This window comes from Acartia tonsa, chromosome 10 (genome assembly GCF_053477335.1).
Source record: "Acartia tonsa isolate MP-2025a chromosome 10, ASM5347733v1, whole genome shotgun sequence".
NCBI lineage: Eukaryota > Metazoa > Arthropoda > Copepoda > Calanoida > Acartiidae > Acartia > Acartia tonsa.
In genome coordinates, this window is record NC_137269.1 from 23,398,619 (window position 1) to 23,416,554 (window position 17,936).

General features: G+C 30.5%; 1 protein-coding gene across 5 annotated transcripts in view; it reads right to left on the reverse strand.

Moving 5' to 3' along the window:
* LOC145329669 (NAB transcription cofactor mab-10-like) overlaps positions 1-17,936 on the reverse strand; it is a 111,957-nt gene that overhangs the window by 26,018 nt on the left and 68,003 nt on the right. For 3 of the 5 annotated variants that reach the window (XM_080174019.1, XM_080174017.1, XM_080174018.1), the window contains exon 4: positions 3,082-3,183. In XM_080174019.1, coding sequence (XP_080030145.1) covers positions 3,082-3,183 — 102 coding nt within the window. Of the gene's footprint in view, positions 1-3,081; positions 3,184-5,846; positions 6,649-17,936 lie in introns of those variants that run through there. The other 2 variants (XM_080174020.1, XM_080174021.1) reach the window with 2 other exon arrangements.

Here is a 17,936-nt window from a genome sequence, read left to right on the forward strand (position 1 = left end):
ATTCATTAAAAAAATTGTTATTTTTGCATATATGTTACATTTTACAGTGTTTTGTGGCTCAAAAGAAAGACAATTAAAATTTATTTCATATTATATAGTTTAAATTGCATAAGATAACCTAGAAATAGTAAAAAAGTCCCTTTCTTTTTTTGTCGTAAAACAGAAATTAACAAAGATTTTTATTAAAAAACACCTTAGTGTAAAAATTAAAAATTTTAAATATGGTCACAAAAAGATTCAATTAGTTTATTAAATGTTTCATTTTCAGCAAATGACGATTAATCTCTATTACAAAGAATAAAGTGTAAAAAGATATTCTCGTTTTAATTTTAAGCAACTTCAAATGCATTTTAATACCTATTAATGATTTATTTTTTAAAACATCATTTTATAAAATGTTATTGATTTTTAAAGTTATATATTAGAATGTTTTTAAATTTTGTTAACATTTTGTTTTAAATGTAGAAAATTGGTAATTCTAAACATTCAAAAAATGATTTTATTAAATTTTCATCACTTAAATTGCATGTTTGATGAAATTTTCAACTGATAATTCAAGAAAAATCGTTTAAGTTTTATTATATTTTACTTTGAAATGTTAAAAAATATAATTATTGTCAAAAATGTGGAAGTTATACTTTCCTCAAAAAAAGACCTAAAACATGCAAATTAACACGTGTAATGAGATTTTTTTTCTTTCAGGTTTAATTTTAAGTAATTATTGATATTTTTTTGTAAAAAGGATTTTATATAAAAAGTTTTAAAACTCGAGTTATGTAGTGGTTCTAAAAAAGGTTGCGAATTTATGCAATTTTCTTGCAAAAAAAATTTTCTAGGATTTTAAAAATAGCATAGGGTGTTATTAGACGTACTTACAGATACAATTGCTAAGTCATTTTGGCCAAACACTAAAATAAAGTTTTGACATCTGAGGGACCAAGCGTGTAATATTGAAATATATCTGTAAAGAATAATTGGATCATCTCTTTCATCTAAATCGTAGAAAGTACAGTAATATTATTCTGATTAAAATTTTTAGGTAAAAATAAAACATCAAGATATAATATGATAAAAGGACCTCTAAGACCCTTTCACAAGGTATGTACTGTATACACTATACAGTTAAAACCATGTGCATTCATTACCTAAGTCATTCCCACTAAACCTTAAAGAATTGTGTCAACTTGCAATTCCAATAGTTTATGTAGACTAAACGTCGACCATTATAGCATTAACTTAGAGTCTTATATAAATGCTAACATAATAATTCTTTACTAATGACCTATCTCTATACTCCTTTAAACATGAACAAATATTAAAACCAAATCTTACCGATCGATTTAAGAAGATACCTTTTTTGTAATTATATTTTTGTCTAAAGAGAACAATTGGTAAACATTATAATCTTTTTACCACAAAAAAAGGTTAAGCAAAAAACAACTGACCTAATTCAGTTTTTACATTGTTCAATATTTGTTTATCATTTAGCAGGGTATGTATAATATATAAGTGAAATATAAAACAAGGACGTTTACAAGTTATGGCCAAAAGCAGCGCAGCAATTACAAGCTAAACGTACTTTTGCACATTTTGTGGACAGGTTATGTTATTAGATTACTAACTATGATCTTTTAGCTCATAGCTCATTCAATTTTTAATATTTACTTTTAAAGTCAGTTAATAAGTAAGGAAGTACAAAAGGCAGTTAATTCCTATGTATATTAACTTTTTTTATGATACATTAGTAAAAGTAACTTAGATAACAAGGTTAATGTTATCTGAAACAATCAATTACATACTAAAACTAATTTTGATTCAAATTTAAAGTAAAACTTTGACATTTTAAAATGTTTAAAATTATTGTGCGGATATATTTTTGTAAATCTACTGATTGATGGACGTACGGCTGGCAATTGTTTATAAGAAGCTACGCTAAAAAAAATATACTTTATATACATAAGAAGATCTCTATCTATCAACTGATAAAGGTAGTAGATCCCATGGATCTAAAGGGATAAATTGATGTACATATCCAATGATGATACACAAAATTACTTCTTCTATAGATTACAATTACTGGTTGGACACTCAAATTGATTAACCAACCATTAATAAATCAATCATAGTCCCTAAAGTTATTAAGCCAACAAATAAGAAAAGTATATTATAAAACTTTAAGGACTAGTGAAATAAACAGTCCAATGTCCCCTTCCTCCCTGAGTAGAGGCATGACTATATCAGATAACAACAAATTAAAAAGAGGAAATTAAACAAAAACTAAACTTTTTTCTATGCTCATAATTACCACGAAGGGAGGGAACAATGCCTATTAATTAATTTACAATCTTTGCTTGAAAATTTTTAGATACCAGAAGAAGAATACCATTTTTTTGTAAGATTATTTTTGATGTATTGTCCTATACACTAATCCCTGAAATATTCTAATTCATAGTTAATTATGCGTATAGCCTTAATAAACTTTAAAATTGTAGTTTTAGACCATACAAATAATAATGTTAAGTTTAACTTATCAAGATATTTTTAAAAATAATTCTTAATTTATTAAAAAATCTTCCAATAGAGAATAAAAAATCTTCGAATTTACATTTGGTCTGAAGTTTTCGTTTCGTTCAAAACTTTTAACTTAATGTTGCAATATTATTTCTTGATTGTAACTTAATGCCAAAAAGGCTTCAAAGATCAATATAAAATTCTATTCTTTTGAAAAGATTAAATCATCTTATTGTAAAAATAAATATAAATAAAAAATGTATTTCCATTGATTGAATACGCAAAATTCGTATCTTGAAGCGCGGACAAACTACAAATGTCACATGCAAATAATATTTGCTGTGCTGAAGGGACAATTAATTGCTTTAATTGATTTAAAACACTTTTCACTCGTTAGTATTAACCACCCCTCCCAAATAAAAAAAACTTTGAAATCGCTTGCTTAAAAATACATAAATGTACATTAGATTAACCCATAAAACTCTTAAATCCTTCATATTACCCCTTATTTAAAAAAGCTTGGACGTCCTTGTTTGAACGTACTAATTTGTTATTTTAATGTGCGCATACCTTGAGATATAAAAGTATCATAATAGTTGAGTAGATTAGCTCTCTGTAGTACTCTGTACAGCTGGAGTTCACTCTCATTACCAGGCTGTGTTGTCATCACCACTGAAATCAAAATAGATCAATTAGTTTTTATGGTAGTTTACCTACAACTGAACGTTGACCCAGGGATATAAAGGGATAAGACAATGGCCAATAAATTGATCCCATTGATGATACACAAAATTATCCCTTTTGTTATACAATTAGTGGTTGAAATGTTTGGACACTAATCTTAATGGACCAACCAATCAAAATGAAATAAAAGCTTCCATAATAACTTTGGGGACTGGTGTAATAAAAAGCTAAATGTCCCCTCTGATAAAACAAATTTGGTCGATCAATCAATTATATTAATGAACTTATTACTATTGCTTGTTCGTTCTTTTTTCTTCTTTTATAGCATCTGAGAAAATCTGACTTTAACTTACAGATAAGATCTAGTTATATTGATTATTTGTCGAAAAATAGATGTACAATTGACAATTTTAGATGTATAAATACTAGTCATAATTCATCTCAAAGAAAACTTTATATTTTTAATGTTTGGTACCTTATTTTTTCTAAACACGAAATATTTTTTCAAATATCATTGCTAATTCTAATTGCCAAATATCGCTCATTAAAAATAGTAAAGATGAATGTTTATCAAGATGGACTATTTTAAACTGTTTCTCTCAATCATTGTTTGTTGTAAAATCTGCTATAACAATTCTAAATAATATGGGTCTAAAATCCGATCTTTTAAATGATTTTCTTGAGTTTCTAGTAAAACAAAAAAATATCTCATACTCAATATTTTTGGCAGAGGTTTATTCATTTTGACAAAGAAAATCTAGTTGTATTTCTGACGGTTGTAGAAATGCCATGTAACCAGTTGAGCGACTAAATATATCATAGTGATTTCAACCTTTGACTCGATTTTAAAAAACAATGTTGACATGATGTTATTGCAGCGCTACTTATAATTGTCTTAATTACTTATTTTGAATTAAACTTATTACATATTAAGTAGAAAGGACTACTTTCATGTTGGATAAACCTAATTAGAAAAGAGGATTTTCTTTTTTTTGTGCTCTCTTCCTAGTAAAGGTCACTGTTTTGTTGCTCTTACAATTTCAGGGACTCAAGGAGGTAGTCAATTAGCTTTAAACAAGAATACTAATGATTTAAAAGGCAATCTTTTTGAAAGAAGTTAATGTTAGGGGAATTCTTGAACAAGTAACAAATTAAGAAGAGATATGACAATATCATTTATCATTGCAATTATTTTTATCTTAAATATTATATATTGAAGACAAATTTTACACTTTAATGAGAATTTTATTATTGATTTTCACTTTACCCCTGACCACAGACTCTCTCCTTTTTAATGTATTTCATATAAGTTCAATTATTTTTAGTCCAATTAGTTTTTTTTCAGTATATGATAAGTTGTTTAGTATTTTAGAAAACTAAAAAAATGGTGAAAATAACAATTAAAAACATAATTGGAATTTTGATTAAGATTCTTTAAAAAGTTTCATCTTTAAGGTAAGGTTTATAAAAGTTTAACAGGTTGTTGTCATAAGCTTTAACGCTGAACTTCTTCTTTTGTTTTAATGTCCAGTTTCTAGACACATTGTAAGCCAACTAGTCTATTGAGTAACTTTGCTTCTTAAAAATCTACGTTTATCCCATTCCAAATGTCTTTTCTCCCAAACATGATATTCTTCCTTTAGAAGCTGTTACATATTAAGGGTACTAAAGATTGTAATTTATATTAATTGCCATTGTCTTCTCCCTCCACATGTTTATCCGCCTAAAAGCAGTTAGGCCCCTGGGCCCCAAGCATTTTGCAAAACCTTGTATAATAACTTTTACAACTGCCCCTCCCTACATATCGTTTACCCATTCCCTCTATATTTTGCAATGCGCAAATTACCCCACCCCCCCTCTTAATTCTCCCACAAGGAGGGCCCCCTAAAGAATTCGCCCCTCCCGAGGGAAGAAAGATGTATGATAAAGGGGTCAAGAAACTGAAACTATAACTTATATATATACATATATCATAAAAAAAAACATGATATACAATATAGTTATGTATTACAGTACCTCTCTTTTTTAAGGCCTAAACATGCCTACCCCATATATTTTACTGTTTTACCATACCCTCTTGGCCCCACCCCCCGTTACCCCACACTGGCAAATAATTTGCACGGGTGAAAATTCGCGGGCTGTCTAGGCCTAGCATTACAGCTAAGTATTCAGACAAATCTGCAAAGAAAATTTGTCAAAATCTAAATTTCTTAATTCAAATATTTTAAATAAATTAGTTCTTCTACAATTTTATAAAAAATTAGAATAAAAATATATTTTTTTTTATTATTGAAATCAACAAATGTGTTCTTATTGGCTGTTTTATATATGATACAATACAAGTACTATATTGCTTTATGTACACCATTACAGAGATGGATACGACAATCTATATTAAATTGTACTAAAATAATTTCTATTCATTTGTAATTACTGTATATCAAATTTAAACTTTAGTTGCTAGAATTTATGAAATTAATTAAATTTGAATTCCATTGTACTATCCCTTTAATCATGGCACGAAATACAGCTATATGAAAGCTTATCAAATAAAGATTTGCAAAAAAAACTGTGCCTTCTTATTAACAGCTTATAATACGTAATTACAATTTTGCAATCATAAAATTATTTTTATTAATTAATTTTTTCACCTGGAGGGACTTTTTTCCTTGATTCACTATTTGTTCTAAGATCTTGGGGGCCAGAGTCGGCCCCTAGGTCCACCCGACCCATGGGGGGTGATTCTGCCATCCTTAACACCCCTCCTTTCGTCATGAATACGCCCTTGAGAGAGCCAGCAAATAAATTTATTTGCCTTTTTTTTAACAAAAAGTTAGAAAATATATTTTTAGCACTTTTAGTTTGATAATTGTATAATTCTATTTAACTAATAATTTAATTTGAATTCACCAGGTGTAGAAAAATTAACATTATTTTTTTCACCAGAATTTTTATCACATTTTAATTTTTTGTTAGGGCTGTTGGACAGCTTTTAAAATATTAAGTCACAATTTTTTTAATAAAATGATAGAGAGAGAGAGAGGTGTAGCAAGTTCGAAGCTGTCTGTTAGACAGACGAGCAATAGCATCAAGACATGGAGACAGAGCAATGTTTTTTATTGATAATTAATTTCTCTTCTGTATCCATATATATATGTTAAAAAGTTAAGAGAAGGATTTTCTGATTATTGTAGATATATATGTATATTTTTAGCAACTCTCTACCCTCGGAATACTATATCGGAGGGGGAGGGGTGGGACACTGGGAGTAGTAATAGTGAGGGCTGTGGTGGGACACTCGGAGTTTTATTGAAATAGAACCTCTCTCTCATGCTTAACACTTGTCACTCACAGAGAAGAGCTGAGCACCACTTTTAGAGTAATATGTGTGTGTGTGTGTGTGTCCCCCTGAGTCTAGGAGCCAGAGGGAGGGGAGTGTTGTATGGTAAATAATGTGCCCATCCCTCCCTATATCAATATATATTTGTGTATATATACACATTAACCCTCCCCCACCCTCGTTACAGACTATTTGCACATTATCCCCCTCCCTTTCACCCGCCCTACCCTACAAAACTTCCCTTCCCCCAAAAGTCTAAACAAAAATTTTTGCTCTTAACTTCTCGCAAACCTCATTATGTACCCCTTTACTTGTCACCCCATCTAATTCTATTCCCCCGCGCCTTGCCTTCCCACCACTGCGACAGCTTCAAACAAAAATCCTCCAAAAATTTCTCCCCCTTTCCCTTTTTGTCTCTTACTCTTAGAAGACGGTCTATAGCAGTAAGCGCTCCTCTTTTTTATTATTTGAATTTACCCGTCCCCCTGATACCCATTCTCATTCTCCTACCCTGTGTAAAAATTTGCGAACTCTTGCAACAACACACACACGCACACACACACACACACACACACACACACACAAACACACACCACACCACACAGAGAAGAGTAAAATAATCTATCAGAGTCCAAGGGTTTTCTGTTTGTCTGTTTGAATGTTTGTGTCAGTTAAATACATTTTTTTATAAAATCATTATAATGTTGTATATTTTTCAGCTATTTTTTATTTTAAAATGATCAATAAATAAAATGTTTTTTTTTGGTGTTATTTTTTATTGAGAAATTGTTATTCAGAGTTTTGATCTATCTCCCCCCCCCCCCCCAATAAAAAATACATGACCAAAATAAAGGATCTCTGAAAAGATAATCCAATTGCCGATGGAAAGATACATTAGCACAGACAGACATTCATACATCATATTTATCTCATTTATTATAGGGATTTTATTTTTAAAAATATGTAATACATTTTGTTTTTTTTAATTATCTTGAATCAATAAAAGTCTTTATTTTGAACTCTTAAGTTTAGTGTACTTTGTCTGTGTACCTCTAAACGTGTGTGTAAGTGTGTTTAAGTTTGTTAATTATTTAGTGTAAGCCTTTTATTTGTGTGTGTGTGTCTGTGTGTGTCTGTGTGTGTAAGCCCCCGGACACGGGACATAATTTGCAGAATATCTCTCCCTACCTTTCTCTCTCAGTCTCTCTCTCTCTCTCTATCTCTCTCTCTCACCCACTCACTCTCTCTCTCTCTCTCGTTGTCTCTCTCTCTCTATTTAATGTTTTGTCTACTACGGTCTACTATAAAATAATATATATTCAATATATTTGGTCAGAATAGAACTTTTTGCTCATAACATTTTTTCTAGTTGAGACTACAAATAATTAGTTTTGACCATTCTCGTGAAAGGTGGAAAAGTATGGATACTATTGGTTTACTAATTTATGATAAACCTTACAGCCAACAAATAACAGAACGAGTTTAAAAACTGTGGGTTCAGTATATTTTCTCAGCTACTGTCATCTCTCGCACTAAGTGGAAGGATTATTGTTTTAGGGTTTTAAGCGGTGGACATCTAACCCAAGAGAAATGGCTTGAAACCTGACTAGATATTACACCATACTTTCATGTTCTCTGATAAAGTAGACCTTGTAGCGGTAAAAAAACAATCCATCATCCTCAATCCTCCTACCGCATAAAAGAATTGACCAGTAGATAACAGGGGAAATTGTAGCTTAAATTGACAACACTTTTTCCTCTCTTATAATATCCACGTATATTCTACATCCATTTATATACAGATTAAATAATTCATTAATATGGGCAATATAGATGATTTAGAATGGATTTTGTAAAATTTTTAATCTTGTGAAAACACTGACATAAAAATCTAAACAGCTTCTACGGTGAGGAGAGAGCCAAAAAAGGCAGTCCACTGAAGGTGTGTAAATAAAGGGCCGGGAGAAAAAGAAAGGCATTAGACTTTTCGGTGTTTATCTAGTGTTTCTGATATTCTAAATTAGCTCATGGTCTTTGTCTTTAAGAGATTTTAAGAAAATATTATCTAAAATCCTATAACTTAAGAAATGTGCTTTTAAACTCATGTATTATGTATTTTACAAAGTTGTATGTGTTAGTTATGTTTGAACGATTTTTTAGCAACTTTTGGAGTGGGGTGGGTTGGGAGAAGGAGGCAATCCTTTTTTTAACTCCCTCCCTGGTCTACTCTGCTTATCTACCAGAAAATAATAATTAGAAAGAAAAAAACATTTCAAAATACTTATCTACTTATTTTTATTTTAAAAAATCTATTATTTTTTATTTCATTGATCTTATTTTGCATTTTCTCAAAGCCAAGAAAAAAATCTTCTAAAAAAGTTGTAATCCTTAAAATGGACTTTAAGGTAATTGAAATAGATTTGCTACGATTACTAAAATATATGGCAAATCATCTATAATTATGTAAAAATCCCCCCCCCCCCCCCCTCTTGAATTTAGAATAACTAGTAATAATTTTCAAGGAAGATTTACAATTATCTTTTGGATGGTTTTGGTTCTCATGACCTCCTCTAACCATTCCTGGAGGCTAGGGGCGAAGCAATCTTATTTGTAAAGTTCTGTCTTTGCTAGTCTATGTTTATTGGGGAAAAAATAAAAAAAATAGTTTTACTTCCACCTCCTCTCTAATTTTCTAAGCACTAGACTAGAGAAGAGATAATTTTACGAGCTAATTGTGGTAAAATTGGTAAAATATCCTAAAAATTTTAGATAAGAAAAAAGGGGGGAGGGGGCTAACATGTGTCAATGTAGAAAGGTGATTGGAGAAAAAAAAGGAGTGGGTAGGGATTTTTTTTGGTAAAAGAAGGTGGGGGAGAGGGGGGGTTAACTCCAAGAACTATGATTGGTCAACCGAAGAGGGGTTTTGGGAAATAGCCAATGATTTCTTTAAATTGGAAAAAATATTTCACAAGTAAGTTGCACACATTTTGGTATTTTTTAAATTTCAGTGAAATTTTTCAGGCGTGTTATTGTCAATAATTCAAGAACTTTTATGTCATTTCAAATTATCAGAATTAGTACAGCAATGAAATTATCATACCTAAGATTTTGGATAAAACGATAACAAAAATGGTGGAATAATTAAGACAAGGCTATCCGTACCATTACACGAAAGACATTAATTAAAGAGCAGCCGCGTTCCTAAAAAATACACAATGACAACATAGCTTTACTTACAAATGAACACATTTTTCAAGATTTTCCTATTAATTTTCTTCTCAAAAAATTTGACAACATATCTTTTCAAGGCAAGTACGTTTTTCAGTTAATTACGTAAATGGTGGAATAAAGGAATGTTTTCTGTTTAATTTTAAAAGCGAATCTTCTCCATAATTAGGTTAATTCTTTATGTTATATTTGTATTTCTTTGTATGTTGAAAACAATGAAATACACAATCTATCAATTTCACGACATATTTGGTTGTAATTAAAAGAAGCTTCACTGCATCAAATTGTTTAGGACCAGACAATTTTTCATACCTTAAAATTATATTTTGACCTACTGATAGAAAGACTTTGATTATTGAAAAAGTTTAAATTAATAAGATCAATCCAGTACCAACATAAACTTCTTTCCAGTATAGTTTCGAATCCGATTAATATCCGCTGGATTAGAACTGATTCTTAGCCATACCGAAATATCATATACAGAAAGTATTACAGAAAGTTTTCCACTAACATTAAAAAATTATATAATTAATATCTGCAGCCCCTCACGGTTAACAAAACTGGTATTTATCTTAAATTTTTTTATTTTACTACCCTCTGAAAGCAATCTACAATACGATGCGATAAATAACTATTAATGTAACAAGCAAAGCCTAATCGAACTTGTCGTTACAGAGATCTTGAGTAAAGGAGTGTTATGCAGCAGGCCATGACAGAGAAAACAAAAAAAATGTCATTTTATTTATCTCCCTATCCATAGTGTGAACTGATTCAGAATAATTTGAAACTGTCTTACCGTTCTAGACACGAGTAATCATTTGTTAACAAGGAGGATCAAGTCCAGAAGAAACACAAAATAGAGCTTTTTCCAGTATTTCAGTAATTAAAAATCCTACAAATAATACCCGTTTAATTGGCTGGGCTTTCGCCCCTTGGGGCCACCAATTCTATAATTAATGAAGGCAGCTTATATTGTCTTTAAAAAATGACGTCATACAATTTAAATGAACATTGAAAGGCCATTATACAATTGATATGTATATTGGCCCATTAATGGTCATTTATAGTGTTTGACGTCTTTTTTTATAGGCAGTTTAAGCTGCTTAATAATTATCCTATAATTTTTCTTTTGACTATTCGCGGAAAACTGTCTATTGTAAGATTCGATAGATAATTTTCTATTTTACATTCTCCCGAGTTACTTTTATTAACTTTTTTAAAGAAACCTAACCAAGAATCTGTTCAGAAATAAATGCTAAACTGTCTGAACCTTGCAGCCTGATCAGGCCAGCCATTAACGAGATCTTAGCAAACACACTTAAAGCTACTCTAGTTCTAATATGCCATAATCGATTTTTTAGAATGAAAAATAAACTTAAAGCAATATTATTGAGGGAAAAAACGGCAAAAAAGTGTTTAATTAGTATAGCAACGCTTTTTATGCAATGACACTGAAGTTTGGACTTTTGTATTAATTTTCCAAGCATCTGCTCTACTTTACATATGTATGTATTACTCTAAATTTAATCAGCAACGCCTTTCTTTAATTAGGGTCCGTAGCATGTTGTCACTAGCGGCAACGTCTTAGCTTCCAGGGGCTCTTTATTTTAAGATAGGGGCTATAGAAAAAAATATATATAATTAGGGTCGGTCCGTCCAAACGTCTGTACGACTATCTGGAACGGTCAGCGAAGCAACTCTATAATCGCTACCAGAAAGTCCGTACGTCCATTTAAAAATGCTGATTTTAAAAACTTTTTTTACTTTATCCTGTATTTACGCAATTTTGCAACAACTTATGTACAATTTTGTTTTAACTTAGTTAAATGCTTTGCTTATTAAAAAAAACTCACTATACAAAAATTATGGTTCTTTTTTCTATCCTTCTGATTTCAGAGCTTCGATTTTATGGATGTTGTCATCCTTGTTTATTTAAAAGTTTTCTCTCTTTTTTTATTTTATAAGGATTGAAAGGAAGATTTTAATATTTTTCATTTTAAATTAGAAAAAGCAAAAAGGCAACTTGAAATAAGAGGGGAATTTTTATGCAAATACATAATTTCATGTTTTTGGGAAAATTTGCCTTAAAAATAACGATCTTTTTGGGTCTCTGGGCTTTTTATTCTGAGAAATAATTTAATATTCTAGTATTTTAAATTTGCAAATATCAACACCATAAATTAAAATAAAAGCAAAGATAAAAACATCCATTTAAAATAAAAGCTTCAAACGTAATGCTAGATTTGTGTTTTTGGTAGTGATCTAAAATATTTCAAATTATTTTCTTTTGCTAGTTAAATTCTATTAAAGTATTAGCTTTACCCAAAGACTTTTTTTCGTAGGGGGTATTACAACGCAAATGTGGTAAAATGTAAATAAGGAGAGGGGGAATTAATTACATTTTTAAATATATTTGGGGGGGGGGGGGGAGGGTAAACATGCGTTTACCAGTACCACCTCACCCATTGTACGACCTTGATATTACCTATCCAAAAACTATTCAAAATTATTAGATCTGTTTACTTTTATAGGAATGAATAGAATTTGGTTTAGGTTAGGTTTTTCCCATTTGTACATCATCTACGATTCAAGTAAAAAAAGATCCTATGAAAGAAGTTACCCCTTCAAAAAATGTTAAAAATCAAAAGTTAAAGGATCGAACATCTGCACCAATTTGAGAAAAGCTCTATGGTCTAGGGGTGCAGCCACTAGATTTTAAGAAATGTCCACAAGTTAGATAATGCCTAATTCCAATGTTTACCATAACTTTTTGCATACGCTAGCAAATTAGGCATAAGAGCATTCTAGGCTCCCATAATAGATACATTACAATAGATTTATAATCATTATTAATACATTTGTATTCTTACCAATGTACCCTTCATACTATGAAAGATTCTACATCTATAATACAAAGTAAGCCGATGTCTGTCCTTCTGTCTGACGCTTAAGATCTCGGAACTGAATGGTTTCTACTCTTCTTGGAAAATAGCTACTGGTACTGTTGTGGTTTTAAGTTATTTTTAGTAATAATTACGGAAGTTTACACGTTTTACACGTTCAATTAAGGAGAAGCTTTTATCTTGGGTTTAATTTTGACAGAGAGTAAATTTGATAAGAGATTTTTTTTTACAATATCTCTATAGCTTCATGAAGTATGGGGGACTTATCATTATCTCTTGGGACAAAGCACCTATAGGCTAGGGGCGAAGCAACTATTCTCTAAATAAGAGAATATGGGTTTCAAGGTTTTTAACCTCCATATTTGCTGCTAAGGCTGCAAATTGTAGAACAAATGTTGCAACTATTTTTTCTTTTTTTCGGAGGCAGGATGAGGCTGCTTAAAAAAGTTTGACTGGTTAAAGTTGCCGGTACCTAGCATTATTAGGACAACTATATATCTAAATATATTTATATCTATTGTAAATATTAGGCAGTAGAAAGAGTAAAGAGGCCTTATGTTTGTTTATTTACTGCTTTTTATCCCAATTTCACACAATTTCGTCTAAATCCTTTATTTTGCTTAATGAGCACACTTTTAACACCCCCTCCTTTTATTAAAAATTGTACATAGCCCTGCAAGGCCTTTTGATCCTTTGGCATTTTAGGCCATCCTATTATATAAAGTAGTAAGATTTTTTTGTCTGTTGCGAACGATATCGCTGAACTGATAGATTTCTTCTTTACAGTAAAGCTTCTTATATGTCCAGGGAAGGTTTTTAACTATTTTTTTAGTGAGGGTATCTCTACCCTCCTATAAAAATGCCCTTCCCCATCCCCCAATAATATTTTTTTTTAATTTTTATTTTCAAAAATGTTGGGGTGGGCGACTTTTTCCCTCCCCCACCTTGAGTGCCCCTAGAGGCTTCTTGTGGCGTAGCCGCTATTTTTTCTAAATAGCAAATACACCCTGTAGAGTTCAAGACATCATTTTACTTTTACTTTTTGTATTTATTGGCCGATTTTAGCCAACTGTTAATAATGATTTGAATCCATAGTAAAATGAATGGCATTGCCTAAACAAATATGTTTTTATATCTTTGATTCAAGTGACTTACACACAAGTTAGGATAAACTGATTTTTAAATAAGCTAGTTTTTATCAGTAGCAATTGAGATAACATAGAGACATACTGTATAAATTAGACAAAAGGTACATTCAAGACATCTCATTGGTTGAAACATTTTACAGATTTTGGTTCCGAAGGGCATAATTTTTCATTTCGTAAGCATTAAAAGTTAGCTATAAATTGTCGCATATCTTAGGATAAAGCTCTTTTAGGGAAAATCTCGTATATAACAAAAAGTAAACAAAAGTTTTTGTCTTCAAAAAATCCCTTTTTAAGTTTGACGAAAAATGGAGCCAGATTGACCATCTAGATATATTATGTCTATTTCAGTAGCAAAGCGACCTTACAAGTGAGTATGTATGTCAGTATATATTGCTAGTTTTGTCCTGATATTGGTTGAAATATTACAACTTTTTTACAGTTTTGTTAGAGCTATTCATCTCTTATAATATTATTCTTAGAATGCAAAAATAAAAATGTAATATTCAGTGGTTATTCAACAATAACTGCTAAAAATGACTTTATTTTCTTTGGTGATCCATAATGTGGTTTTTTGTTCGGAAATAAATTGTTCTTTTTTATAGCTTACTTATCTCTGTTATCCCTGTAGATAAATCTTGTAAGGCACAAAGCTGTCAGTAAATTATTAGCAGAGTTGAGCCCCTCTTTAATATAATATAAATTAAATGTTTTTAGTTTAAATTGGAAAAAAACTTCTAGAATTTTTTTCTCTTACCTAATAAGAACCTAGTTTTAAAAAACATTTATTATAAAGATTTTTTTTAACATATAACAACATAAATAAAATTGATTTCTGCTTATGACCTAAGTTAGTGTTCTTACAAAATCAAACTTATTAATTAAAGCAATATTCACGCAAGATTTGAAATCGATAGGAGGATTTTAACATGTCTACATCTACTTAACCCCGTTTGATAATTCCATAAGCATATTACATTAAAATATAAGTTTTTACTGGAAAATTAAATCTTTCTTTTCAACTAAACTTATCATACAAAAACAGCTTTATATTATATATGATGATTCATCTATAAATATTTATCTTTATTGAGCATTGTTGAAAGAGGCTTAAATGTTCAGATTTGTTGTATAAAAAGTTTAACTGTGCATACATTGAAATCCTCTCTCCCTTGCAAAGAAGTTTGATAAAAAATGTTTTATTAACAAAAACTGGAACCTGTACTCGATATAAATGAGCAAAAAAGTGCTCTCCGCGTAGTTTTTGCGCCTTTTTGTGGGTCAGGGTCCCCTTTCTCCCCACCCCCTCCCTAACTAATACTTGCAGCACCTCTTATATAAACTTCCCCGCTACGTTCCCACTGTATGTTTTATACGTATGTACTTCGCTTATACTCTGTTTATGTATTAGTAAATACGCCTCTTTTGGAAATATTAAGATATTAATATAACATAATTCATATTAAAGACAATTACAGAGGGCAATAAACTGATTAAATGAATATATCAAATATTTTCTTTGATATTTATATCTAAATATAACTTCTAATACTATTCAGGAGAGCAGTGATTATATATTTTTTGTCGGAACCTCAATGTGACTTTTTATTCCATCTCCCTCCCCCTGGGTTCTTCCTATTTCTCTCTCTCTCTCTCTCTCTCTCTCTCTCTCTCTCTCTCTCTCTCTCTCTCTCTCTTCTCTCTCTCTCTCATTTTTTCTATCTTTCCCTCTCTCTCATTTTTTTCTCATTCTCTCTCTAACTTTTTAGGGGTGCTTTAAAGAGTTAAGCTTTTCTATGATTAGCGTGTTTCTGAACGTTTATGACATACTGATCTGACAATTAATCTGGGCGTGTTAGAATCTACTTATCGATTTTAAACCTAGTAAAAGAAATCATTATACAACTCTGAAACATTTACTAGAAAGTCGTAGCTTTAATTTTAACTTTATGGGTTTAAGTCATTTTAATACAATATTTTATAGAGTCTTCGTATTAACTTGATTCATAGGCACAATATGTGAGCGTAGCGTCTGCATAATCAATTGTCTTAAATGTAATATGTAAGACGAACAGACACAATTAAAATGATAAGTTTCATTTGTAAAGCTTCGCTTTTACGGATGGTATAATCCTTGTTTTCTCTTTAATCCTTCTCTCCTAGTATAGCTCTGGGTGTATAAAAACATAAATAAAAAACTGATTATTATCTTATTCAAATGATATAATAATAATGACACAAGTATTATTGTTTCCATTATGGCTTCGAAACCGACTAATATCCGCTGGATTAGAACTGGTTTTCAGCCATGCATATCATCGTATTACAGATAATTTTCAACGAATATCTAAATCATAGAATCATAAAATTAATACCAGTTTTGTTAGTCCGGGCCTTCAGGCCATCGGGACTGACAAATCTGTTTTTAATCTTTTAATTATTCTTTTTGATATTAACGGAAATCTGTCTATAATACGATGCGATAAATAACTATTTTTATCATTTTTATACACACACTTATAGATCATATTCTTATCTCGAAGCGCAGCTACTCCAAAACTAAGATACATCCGACCGACTGTGAACTATATAGAATATAGACTTAATACATTGTTTTTTCTTCAATTTGACAAATTTAGATGCAATCAAATGAAACGATAAGACTCACAATTTCCATTGATCTTACTTTGTAACAATGTATTGTTCTATCTTGATCCAAATTATTTTTACTTTAACTTATTCCAAAAGATCACTAGTTTACAGAAAAATAGTTACTGAAGCGCATATATGCGATCCTAAAAAGTAAAACTCAATCAGTCCTTTTCATATCGAAATATTAAGGGACACATCGCTATTTCAGCCCGCTTTAAGGTTCACTTAATAAGTGATCATGAAAATCTGGTGTAGGATCCAAGCAATAATAAATCTATTTTGTTATGTACATTATGTATATTATCTACATTTGTACATACATTTACATATATTGTTGAATGAAAATGAAATTCTAGCTTGGTAATTATCAGAGCACCATTTTAGAATATTAATTAATTGTTCAATGCATCATAACAGCTTTTTATGTACAGTAAAGCTACTCTACAAATCTCAAGTGTCCGTCCAATCTGTCGGTAATATATTTTGATTGGTTGGTTCTTTGAGTTGAGTGTACAGATGTTTCAACCACAAATTTAATCTACAGAATGTGTTTTTAGTGTATCATCATTGCGGATGAACTCTAATTTATCAGCCATTATACTATCCCTTTAAATTCCTGATTATTCTAACTGCTAATATGCTTGTCCTTGGTGTTAATTTAAAAATCAGAATTCTTTCCGCAAACCTTGTTTCCTTGCATTTCTAGTTGTTTGGATTAATTTTGGGGACTAAATTTATAGATATGTAATCGCTCAAGGGAGGGGTTGTTTCTTATATAGCAACAAATTTTAAAAAATTAAATAGAAAAAAGTTTTAGCTTTTCTTTAGCTTTGTTTTTATTTTTAGTTGTCTATAAAGAGACATAAAAACTATAGTTTTTGTTTAACAAATTACTGTTTTAAATCTTTTTTTCTTCAATGTTGTTAACTTAGAATTTTGTGCTTATTTCAATAATCACTTCAGATAATGTACTTGGCGAAACTGATTTTTTGGTTTCCCCGCCGTTTTACAAGAACACTTATGTTTGTGCGAGGGGAGAAAAAAACGTTGAATTATTTGTTGTTTACCATATAGTACGGGAAAGGTTTATTTGTATTCCGCTGAGCATGTCGTTGTCATCAGGGATCTATAGGGATAAGACAATGGTCGATAATTTTATGTTCATCCCAAATGATAATGCACAAAATTTCTCTTCTGTAAGTTAAAATTAATGGTTAAAATGTTAACTTAATGAACCAACTAATCAAATTGTATTAAAAGTCCCCAAAGTTGTTAAGGAATAAGAAAACGTTATTATAAAACTTTGGGGACTAGTGTGATAAACCGCCCAATGTCCCCTCCCTTCCTGATGTAGTTGCCATACTCGCTCTATACACAATACGATAGACAGACGTACGTGACCACGCCGTTGTTCTTCTATCAATTCAGGGATATATTCTTACACTAATTGATAATAATATCAGACATTTTATT